The sequence below is a fragment of the Dipodomys ordii genome, unplaced genomic scaffold, assembly GCF_000151885.1.
Source record: "Dipodomys ordii isolate 6190 unplaced genomic scaffold, Dord_2.0 Scaffold62, whole genome shotgun sequence".
Classification (NCBI taxonomy): Eukaryota; Metazoa; Chordata; class Mammalia; order Rodentia; family Heteromyidae; genus Dipodomys; species Dipodomys ordii.
The window spans coordinates 3,165,623-3,176,095 of NW_012267278.1; the positions used below are offsets into that span (position 1 = coordinate 3,165,623).

At 45.5% G+C, this 10,473-nt stretch overlaps 1 protein-coding gene across 2 annotated transcripts in view; it reads right to left on the bottom strand.

Moving 5' to 3' along the window:
• The window catches only part of LOC105990082 (chromosome unknown open reading frame, human C6orf203), a 14,373-nt gene that overhangs the window by 3,559 nt on the left and 341 nt on the right, over positions 1 to 10,473 (bottom strand). The window contains exons 1-3 of one of the 2 annotated variants that reach the window (XM_013022393.1): positions 8,943 to 9,023; positions 4,780 to 5,255; positions 2,517 to 2,589 (exon numbers count right to left, since the gene is read on the bottom strand). In XM_013022393.1, coding sequence (XP_012877847.1) covers positions 2,517 to 2,589; positions 4,780 to 5,243 — 537 coding nt within the window. In that variant the 5' untranslated portion in view covers positions 5,244 to 5,255; positions 8,943 to 9,023. Of the gene's footprint in view, positions 1 to 2,516; positions 2,590 to 4,779; positions 5,256 to 8,942; positions 9,024 to 10,473 lie in introns of those variants that run through there. The other variant, XM_013022392.1, reaches the window with a different exon arrangement.

The window sequence follows — 10,473 nt, forward strand, 5'->3', positions numbered from 1 at the left end:
CCAAAAAAAAGAAAGTAATACACAAAAAAAGGCTCATGGAGCAGCTTAAGAGGTAAAGTACCTACTTAGCAAGTGAGACTTTTGAGCACAATCTTAGTAAAATTCATTCTAATAGGTAACATACACATACCACACACAATGCAGAAAAGGCAACCCTTCTTGTGTACCTTTTACAGACAGAGTTCCACCCTTAAAAGGGCAGCGAGTGGGCTGTTCGGCTGTTTAAGGGGCAGGTACTAGGCAGGTACCTCCTTTGCGCAGCTCAGCTCAGGGAGAGGGGAGTTCAGGAAGGACTGGCTCACACATGGCTCCTCACCCCACCTGGAGGTTAACAAATGGCTGGCAGCTTCGGTAGCATGGGCCCCACCTGGTTCACAGAGCACAGAAAAGCTTTTACAGCTGGAGGTAGCCAGGGCTGGAGCTGCAGCATCAGACAGTGCCTGACCCTCCAGGGCCAGAGGCAGGCGCGGGCTCCATGGAGCAGGCCAAGGAAGGCGAGGCGTTCTTTATTCCCCTCCGAGACACTGTCCTTTAGCAGACACAAAGCAAACCTGGCTGGGATTAGTGGCTGTTCCAAATATCTACATTTCAAATCTCCCCTTAGCTGCAGTTTCTATGGCTACCGGGCCTCCTAGTAACGAGGCAGCTGCGTGTTAATGCTGGCCTCTGCCTTTGCTGACCCTCAGGAGAAATCTGGATGGCAGCCGAGACAACAAAACACCCAAGGCAGAATAAGCAGTAGCAATTAGACTGTAGTTAACAATATCTCAAAGCAGGGGGAGAAAAATGGGCTTTTGGGTTTATAAATGAGGTCCCAGCAGAGAGGCAAGGTGTTCTGGGAGTAATCATTTCTTATTCTAAGAACACATCTTGCCCTTAGAAGACTGGGGCTGAGGAAAGGGGGCCAGGCTACAAGCAGGAGAAAGCAATTAAGGGCAGAGAAGGGCCTATCTGGTTTTGTGCAGCTCACTGAACAATGGCTGACAGAGCAGTCTGAGCTTGTCAGCTCAAGGCTGTCCAGAGGGATGGACCTGGGGGCTGAGGGCTGAGAATCATGGGGGGAATGTGTCCCACTCTTTCTGTGCATGAAACCAGCTGCAAATACCTTTGAACAGGGGAGCAAACTGAAGGAATGCTTCCTTCCCTCCCCCCACCCCCCCATAGGACAGCATCACTGTCTATGGACCAGAGCAACAAGAGATGGCTCAGGTCCTCCAACCCCAAAGAAAATCTGAAATATTAAAGAAAAAAATCTCAAAAAGGGTGTCTAGCCTCTCTAGAACATTGCTTATTACAACACTGATCAAGAAATGCCTTCTAGTATCGTAAGTCTGATGCTGCCAAACTTTCTGTTGTTGGTGGTGGTTATGGGGCTTGAACTCAGGGCTAGGTACTGTTTCTGAACTTTTTCACTCAAGGCTAATGCTCTACCACTTTGAGCCACAGCGCCACTTCAGTTTTCTGGAAGTTTATTGGAGATAAGAGTCTTACAGACTTTACTGCCTGGGCTGGCTTTGAACCATGATCCTCAAATCTTAGCCTCCTGAGAGCTAGGATTACAGGTGTGAGCCACCGGCACCAGCATGTCCCTGAACTTCTTTTTGCTCTAGGCTAGCATTCTATCACTTGAACCATAGTGCCACTTCTGGCTTTTTTTTGTTTATGTGGGACTGAGGAATTGAACCCAGGGCTTCATCATGCTAGGCAAGCACTCTACCACTAAGCCAAACTCCTAGCCCTGGCCTCAAATTTTAATCCTCCAGTTCTCAGCCTCCTGAGTAACTAGGATTACACGCATGAGTCAATGGCACCTGGCTAAAAATATCTTCAACAGAAAAAAAGAAAATAAGGCACTTCCAATATCCATTCCAATATCGTTTTCTTTTTACAAACAATAAAACTTTCCCTCAACCTTTGGTGTTGCCAAAGTGGATACGTGGATACTGGAAATAACTTCTTTATACCTTTCTCTTTCTCTCTCTTTTCCCCCTGGTCCTGGGGCTTGAATTCAGGGTCTGGGCTCTGTCCCAGAGCCTCTCTGTGCTCCAGGCTAGTGCTCTACCACTTAAGCCAGTGTCACTTCCTGGAAATACACTTCTTTGTAAGAAACTTATTTTTCTCAATTGTTATTGACCTGGACCTGTCAGAAAGTAGATTTTTATGCATGTTTCCCTGCACGCAAAGAAATACCTCAGCCGGTGCTCATGAATACTGCTGAAATGAACAGAGTCACACATCTGCTCCGGTAATACCTGTACATGTCAAATACTTCCTTGTAATCTGCGATTCCATGGAGGACATTAATAGATTTTTGCCAGTCCCCAAAGTGGCTTATGCCAAAGACTTCTTCATCACAGGGTCATTAAGGGTGCAAAGGAGAAAGTGGCCTGTGATAAAGCCTGCTGTCAGATTCCGTCAGATGGGCCAGGGCCAGGGAGAATGGAATTTCTGATGCACCACAGAGTGCAGACAGAAACCAAAACTATCTGGCTCTCATTATATGTTTAATTTCTCACCGTTCTGCTTTTCTTCCATAACTTTTCCCCATTCAGTCTCAGTTCACCTTTGTAGAATGCATCTTCTACTTTGCTATTCAAAAAAAAAAAGAAAAGCATTTTAAAATACAGGAATATAGGGGCTGGGAAGGTGGCTCAGCGGTAGAGTGCTTGCCTTGCATGCATGAAGCCCTGGGTTTGAGTCCCTCAGTACCACATATACAGAAAAAGCCAGAGTGGCACTGTGGCTCAAGTGCTAGAGCTCTAGCCTTGAGCTGAACAGCTCAAGGACAGCACCCAGACCTACAGTTCAAGCCCCATGACTGACCAAAAAACAAAAACAAAACCAATACAGAAATATATTCAAGGCTGGGAATGTGGCTTAGTGGTAGAGTGTTTGCTTGCCTGGCTTGTATGAAGCCCTGGATTGCATTCTTCAGTACCATATAAACAGAAAAAGCTGGAAGTGGTGCTGTGGCTCAAGTGGTAGAGCACTAGCCTTGAGCAAAGAAGCTCAGGGACAGTGCGTAGGCCCTGAGTGCAAGCCTGAGGATTGAAAGAAAAAATAAAAAAGAGCAAAAGAACAATAAAATCAGATAGTGAGTCTTGGAGGATCATGGTTCAAAGCCATCCCAGGAAGGAAAGTCTATGAAATAAGACTCTTATCTCCAGTTAAGCAGCAAAAGAAGGGCGGGGAATGTAGGTTAGTGGTAGAGTGTTTGCCTAGCATGCATGAAGCCTGGGTTCAATTCCTCAGTACCACATAAAGAGAAAAAGCCAGAAGTGGTGCTGTGGCTCAAGTGTGCTGTGGCTCAAGTGGTAGAGTACCAGCCTTGAAAAGAGAAGCTGAGGGACAGCGCCTGGTTCTGAGTTCAAGCCCCAAGACTGGCAAAAAAATAAAAAGCATAAAAAGAAGCCAGAAGTGGAGTTGTGGCTTAAAAGGTAGAGCACCAGCCTTGAGACCAACACCAAACAGAAAAAGAAAAGGTTGAGAATGTGGTTTAGTGGTAGAATGCTTGCCAAGCACACATGAAGCCCTGGGTTTGATTCCTCAGTAAAAGGGTTTGATTCCTTGGTACCATATAACCAAAAATTAAATAATGACTGGGAATGTGGCTTAGTGGTAGAATGCTTACCTAGCATGCATGAAGCCCTGGGTTCCATTACTCAATACCACATAAACAGAAAAACCCAGAAGTGGCTGTATGGCTCAAGTGGTAGATCATTAGTCTTGAGCACAGAGAGATTCAATGACAGGGTCCAGGCCCTGAGTTTAAGCTCCAACACTGGCAAAAATAAGTAAATAAATAAAGCATAAAGGAAGAAAATTAAGAGGAAAAAAACAGTAAAATTAATTTAGAAAAACAAAGAAAAGCTGAGCAAAAGCATGAAGTCCTGAATTCAAGCCCCCATATGGACACCAAAAAAAAAACCAAAACCAAAACCAAAAACGGCCAGGCACAAGCACAGTGGTTGTGCATAGTTATGATCCCAGCTACCCAGGAGGGAGGGAAGCACAGACCAAATGATCAGTCCCTGGGGATGGGAATGTGGCTTTGTGGTAGAGTGCTTTACCTAGCATGCATGAAGCCCTAGATTTGATTCCTCAGTACCACATAAGCAAAAAAAGCCAGAAGTGAAGCTATGGCTCAAGTGGGAGAGTGCTAGGCTTGAGCCAAAGAAGCTCAGGGATAGTATTTAGGCCTTGAGTTCAAGCCCCAGGACTGGCAAGAAAAAGAAAAGAAAAAAACAGTGTAAAGCAAACAGAGCTGGAGGTATGAGTAAAATGATAGAGTGCCTGCCTAGCAACTGCAAGGCCTTGAATTCAAAGTCCAATGCTGCCAGAAAAAAGAATCTGCCTTCTTAACCACTACCTTCTATTTCTCTTGTTGACCTTGGAAGATACCTTCTCACACTGAAGTATTTGTGAAATCCAAGTGCTTTTTCACCTGATATATATATATATATATAAATGTAGTATATGTAATATGTGATTCTTTTTCTTAGTGTCCTGGTTCTATCCAACACACACACACACACACACACACACACACACACACTAAATCAATGACTCATCAGATACTCAACTGTGTCTTAGAACCAAAGGAAATATGGCCTATGGGGATCAGTTTTTTCATCTAGACAATGAAATAACTGAAGTAAATTTTCACACAGCCCTTTCATATCTGTGGTTATTCCTTACTGTCATAAGGGTTGAATGATTTGTAGTGATGCATTAAAATAAGCAGACCAGTGAGTTCACAATGAAACACACCATACTCACTTTCTCCCAATATCAAGGCCAGTCTTCAGGATGACATCATACCGAAAAGACTGCACGACTTTGTCCAGGTCTTTGTAGTCTTTGGGCACACTGGGGTCCTCCTCAAGCTCCTCTTCCTGCTCACTCCTCTCGCTGGGAGCACCCTCATCATCAGAGTCCGCCTCATCTGCTTTTTGCAGAGTCTTTTTAGCAGATTTCTTAGAGCTTATATTGCTTTTGAGTCTTATAGAACATGGAATATGTTCTGGAGATACTAAAAGCCCAGGAAGTCTGAGAGAAAAACTATGTTGGGAAAGTGTGTTATAATATGGTGCATTTAACTTGGTGCTAGAGAGATATAAGTGCTGGTTCCAGGAAACATACAGTCTGTGTGAAGGTGTTCCTTGAAGCACACCCCACAGTCGGATCCAGGTGTCTGACTTCCTTAGAGCACCACTGAGCAATCGGACACCTGTCACAGCCATGCTGCATAAGACCTGAAACAGACAATAATTCAGTGTCAGATTATCCTTACAACCATACGTGCCACAAGCCCTCTGCTGTTACACTGGACTTTATGCTCCCCTATACCAGGCTGTATCAGCAAGATACAGGGCCAGAGCCTCACACCATGCCATGCTGCCTCCTTGCTACAAATGTAAAGGCTTAGCTCAGAGGGTTGTCATGAGGGTCCAGAGGGTACAAGTATGTGTGGAAAAAATGGTTTTGCTTCTGTTAACTGAGTTCAGATTGTTACTGAAAGAAAAATGGCTAACAGTAATTTCAGTGATGAAAGACAGAAAAATTGTTTCTGGAACACACTCTATCCTTGCCACAGTGACACTGCCAGTCCGAGGATGGCAGATCATGACTTCAGAAATTCAGTGAATCTAAACGTCCTTGCAACCTCCAACCCCAGCAAATAAGTCAGCAATAAAGAATTCCATCAGATCATTTGTCTCCTTTTAAGTCTCCTTCCCACTGCTGAACAGAGCCTTTAGCAGAGAGGAAGGGACCTGAGGCACAAAATTTAGGCAATTAGGGCTGGGAATGAGGCTTACTGGTATAGTGCTTGCTAGCAAGCATGAAGCCCTGGGTTCGATTCCTCAGTAGCACATACACAGAAAAAGCTGGAAGTGGCACTGTGGCTCGTGTTAGAGTGCTAGCCTTGAACAAAAGAAACTCAGGCACAGTGGCCAGGCGCTGAGTTCAAACGCCAGGACTGGAAAAAATAAAGATAAACAAATTAGGCAATCACTTCTGGAGGTACTAAGGCACTGATTTCAAAAGCCAATGAATAGTGGTTGTACAAAGGTTTCAATTCCATATGTCTGGCTATGAGAATACTGCTTCTTAATGTCACCCCTTCCATCATTCTCTATTTCCCCATTCCAACCCCACCCTCAAGTTACTCAGTTCACCTTTTATATAATGTACCCTTAATATGACTGCACTGATTAAAACTTTTATTTTTTCTTTTTTTGGTTGTGGGACTTGAACTCTGGGCCTTGGTGCTGTCCCTGAGCTCTTTAGCTCAAGGCTAGCATTCTGCCACTTGACTCACAGCACCACTTCCAGTTTTTGAGTGGTTTATTGGAGATAAGAGTCTCTCAGCAGGCCTGGGAAGGTGGCTCAGTGGTAGAGAGCTTGCCTTGCATGCCTGAGGCCCTGGGTTCGATTCCTCAGCACCACATAAGCAAAAAGAAAAAAAGCCGGAAGTGGTGCTGTGGCTCAAGTGGTAGTGCTAGCCTTGAGCTGAAGAGCTGAGGGACAGTGCCCAGGCCCAGAGTTCAAGCCCCATGACCAGACCCTCCCCCCCCAAAAAAAAAGTCTCTCAGCCTTTCCTGCCCAGGCTAGCTTTGAATCGTGATCCTGAGATCTCAGCCTCCTGAGTAGTTAGGATTACAGGTGTGAGCCACTGGCGTCCAGCTGTGTCCATTATACTTTAAGAACTGATGTCTTTGGTAATAACTTTTACTATTTTTTCCCTTCCTACTTTCCATCAACCACATAGTTGATAACAATTATGTTTTGCACACACTACTTCCTTATTTTCCTGTGTACATGAACAGACAACACAGCTCAATTCTTATTCTACAACTCTTGTGTGGTCCCAGTCTAAATCTTTTTGTGTTGCTGTTGAAATAATTTTAAAATGCCTTAAAAATTTAGAGTACTTTAAAATAACTAGAAGCTACCTGAATCATGTTCAAGAGAAATGCTGCAACAAGTTACATATATGTATATACGCACGCATATATACATATATATACATTCTAATTCAATAGACTGAACAAAATTTATTCAAAGAAATCATTTAATTTTATAGAATCAAGGACAAAGAAAAGAGCTTATCTCTTGCTAGCAATATAGCTCAGCGGCAGAGTGCTGGCTTAGCATGTGTGTGGCCCTGGATTTGATACTCAGCTGTGAAAAAGAAACAAAAAAGGCCTATTTTGGGAGTTTGTAGACTTTACAAATATTCCTAATTTCCATAGTAATTTTTTTTTCTTGAACAAAGCTAACTTCATCAGCTGTAATACTAGAAAGAACGGAGTGTTTCAGCGGCAGGGGAGTGAGAGGGAGGACCACCCCAAAATAAGAGACACCCAGGGGAAGGAAATGCCATGGCCAGAGGCAGAAGCTAAGCCTCTTCTGTCAGTCCTGAGTGCATGCAATCTTGGGAAACAGTCCTAGCTTTAGTTGAGCATTGTGGCTCACACCTATAATCCTAGCTACTCAGGAGGCTGAGACCTGAGGATCTTGATTCAAAGCTAGCTCTGGCAACAAATCCCCAAGATAATTTTCTTTTCTTCTTTCTCTTTCCTTTTTATTTTTTTGGGGTCCGGTCATGGGGCCTGAACTCTGGGCCTGGGCACTGTCCCTCAACTCTTCAGCTCAAGGCTAGCACTCTACCACTTGAGCCACAGCGCCACTTCCGGCTTTTTTTCTTTTTGCTTATGTGGTGCTGAGGAATCAAACCCAGGGCCTCATGCATGCAAGGCAAGCGCTCTACCACTGAGCCAACTTCCCAGCCCATCTACTTTCTCTCTCTTGTGGACCACTTAAGTATGTCAGAAAGCTTAAGTGCAGTGTTCTCTCAATCTTTTTTTATGGGGGGGGGTCCTTTCGTGGGGCCTGAACTCTGGGCTTGGGCGCTGTCCCTCAGCTCTTCAGCTCAAGCAAGCGCTCTACCACTTGAGCCACAGTGCCACTTCTGGCCTTTTCTGTTTATGTGGTACTGAGGAACTGAACCCAGGGCTTCATGCATGTTAGGCAAGCACTCTACCACTAAGCCATATTCTCCTGAAGATTTTTTTTTCTTTTCTGGCTGGTCGTGGGGCTTCAACTCTGGGCCTAGACAATGTCCCTTTGCTCTTCAGCTCAAGACTAGCGCTCTATTACTTGACCCATAGTGCCACTTCTGGTTCTGGTGGTTTATTGGAGATAAGAGTCTCACAGACTTTCTTGTCTGGGCTGGCTTTGAACCTGATCTTCAGATCTCAGCCTTCTGAGTAGCTAGGATTAGAGGCGTGAGCTACCATGCCCAGCCTAGCCTCAAGATTCTTATTTCCAACTAACCAGCAAAAGCTGGAAGTTGGGAGCGTGGCTTAGATGAGCGAAGCCAAAGAGTTCAAGCATAAATAAATAGGTCATTTGGACCTATAACAGCATTCAAAATCATACTTTGTTTCCTCAAAACTTTACAAAAACACTGAGCACTCACTCTCCTCCTCCTCTTATGTTTGGCCACTTACCTCCACTCACACTGGCCTTCATACCCCCCACATAACATACAATGGATCGATTATCTTTGTTTTCTGCTGCTACAACTGAATGCTACAGCATGGGCAATTTACAAAGAACAGACGCTTATTCAGCTCACAGTCCTCAAGTCTGGGGAAGTCCAGGAACATGGACATATGCCAGACACAGAGCAAGCATGCCTCAGAAAGCTTGCCATAAGCTTTATAACAAAGTCACTCCCCAAATAACTCCTTAATCCGTGAGTGGACCAATCTGTACATCACAGCAGAGCCCTCATACCCCAATCACCTCCCCAGGTCCTACCTCTCAACACTGAAGCACTGGGGACAAAGTATACAACACCCACATACACACAAAATGGAGAAATCACATTCAAACTATACTAGACTTGTTCCAGCTGGGCCTAGAACACTTACCAGATGATACCTGCAATGTCAACTCCTCACCTTCTTAGTCTTACAGGCCTCTCAGTGAGGCTCTCCTACTTCAATTCTATTTTTTCTCTTGCCCTATCAGTCTCCTTACCTTTAGTTTTTTTTTTTCTCCCATCACATGTATTTGAATATGTGCAGAATGCTTTTGTTTGAAGTGACTGTTCCTCACAAAAATATAATGCCCACAAAAGTTTGATTCTTCACCACTATTTGATTCCTCTGCTGAAGTCCAAGTTACCCAGATACCTACCCCAAGGTAAATGCTTAATTAAAAATTTGCTCAGGCTGGAAATGTGGCTTACTGGTAAAGTGTTTGCCTAACATGCATGAAGTCCTGGCTTTGATTCCTCAGTACTAAGTAAACAGAAAAAACCAGAAGTAGCACTGTGGCTCAAGTGGTAGAGTACTAGCTTTGAGCAAAAGAATTTCAGGGACAGTGTCCAGGTTCTGAGTTCAAGTCCCAGGACTGGCAAAATAAAAAAAGATACACGCTGGGTGCCAGTGGCTTATTGTCTACAATCTTAGCTACTTAAGAGGCTGAGATCTCAAAGCCAGCCCGGGCAGGAAAGTCCGTGAGACTGATTTCCAATAAACCACCAGGAAACCGCGAGTGGGGCTGTGGGTCAAGTGGCAGAGCGCTAGCCTTGATCTGAAGGGCCCAGGCCCAGAATTCAAGCCCCACAACTGACCCCCACCTCCCAAATGGCATAATTCCAGCTCTTGGGGAGGCTAAGGAAGGAGGAGGGCACGCTGTAAACTAACCTGGGCTACATGTGAGGCTGTGCCTCAAAAACACAAAAGCAAAGCTGAGCACCAGAGGCTGAGTCCTGTAATCCTAGCTACTCAAGAGGCTGAGATGTGAGGATCACGGTTCAAAGCCAGCCCAGGCAGGAAAATTCCGGAGACTCTTATCTCCACTAAACTACCAAATAAATAAATAAATGCCAGACTGTGGCTCAAAGTGGTAGAGTGCTAGCCTTGAGTAAATGGAAGCTCAGCGGCAGACCTAGGCTTTGAGTTCCGCCCCCAGGACCTGTACCAAAAAAAAAAAAAACAAAAAAAAAAACACCAAAAACCACCAATGTAAAAAAAAAAAATCAAAGGAAAATCTCTGTTGCAATCCAAGTAGGACTGCTACATCTGAATAAATCCAGAAAAGATCTCGTGGATGCGCCGGATGGGTGGGCCGGCGGCTTAGATTCCCCAGGGCGATGCGCCTCCCGAGTGGGGGCCGGATCTAGAGAGCACGGGAGCCCCGGAATCGGGGAGAGATCGGTGTCGGAGGCGTGGACGCGAGTTAGGCCCCTCAGCAGGGTTCCGCGGAGATCTTGGACGAGCTGTGAAGGCGACGCCGTCCGAGCCGCGGGGCGCTGGGGTTCGGCCCTCGCTCCGGGCCCCGACCCCCCTGCAGGACCCGGGGAGGCGTGCGCTGTGACTCCGGGGTCCCCGAGCCCACCCGCCCCAGGTCCCCAGGGTCGGTGAAGCCGGACACCCCAGCCGCCGGCCCCGATCC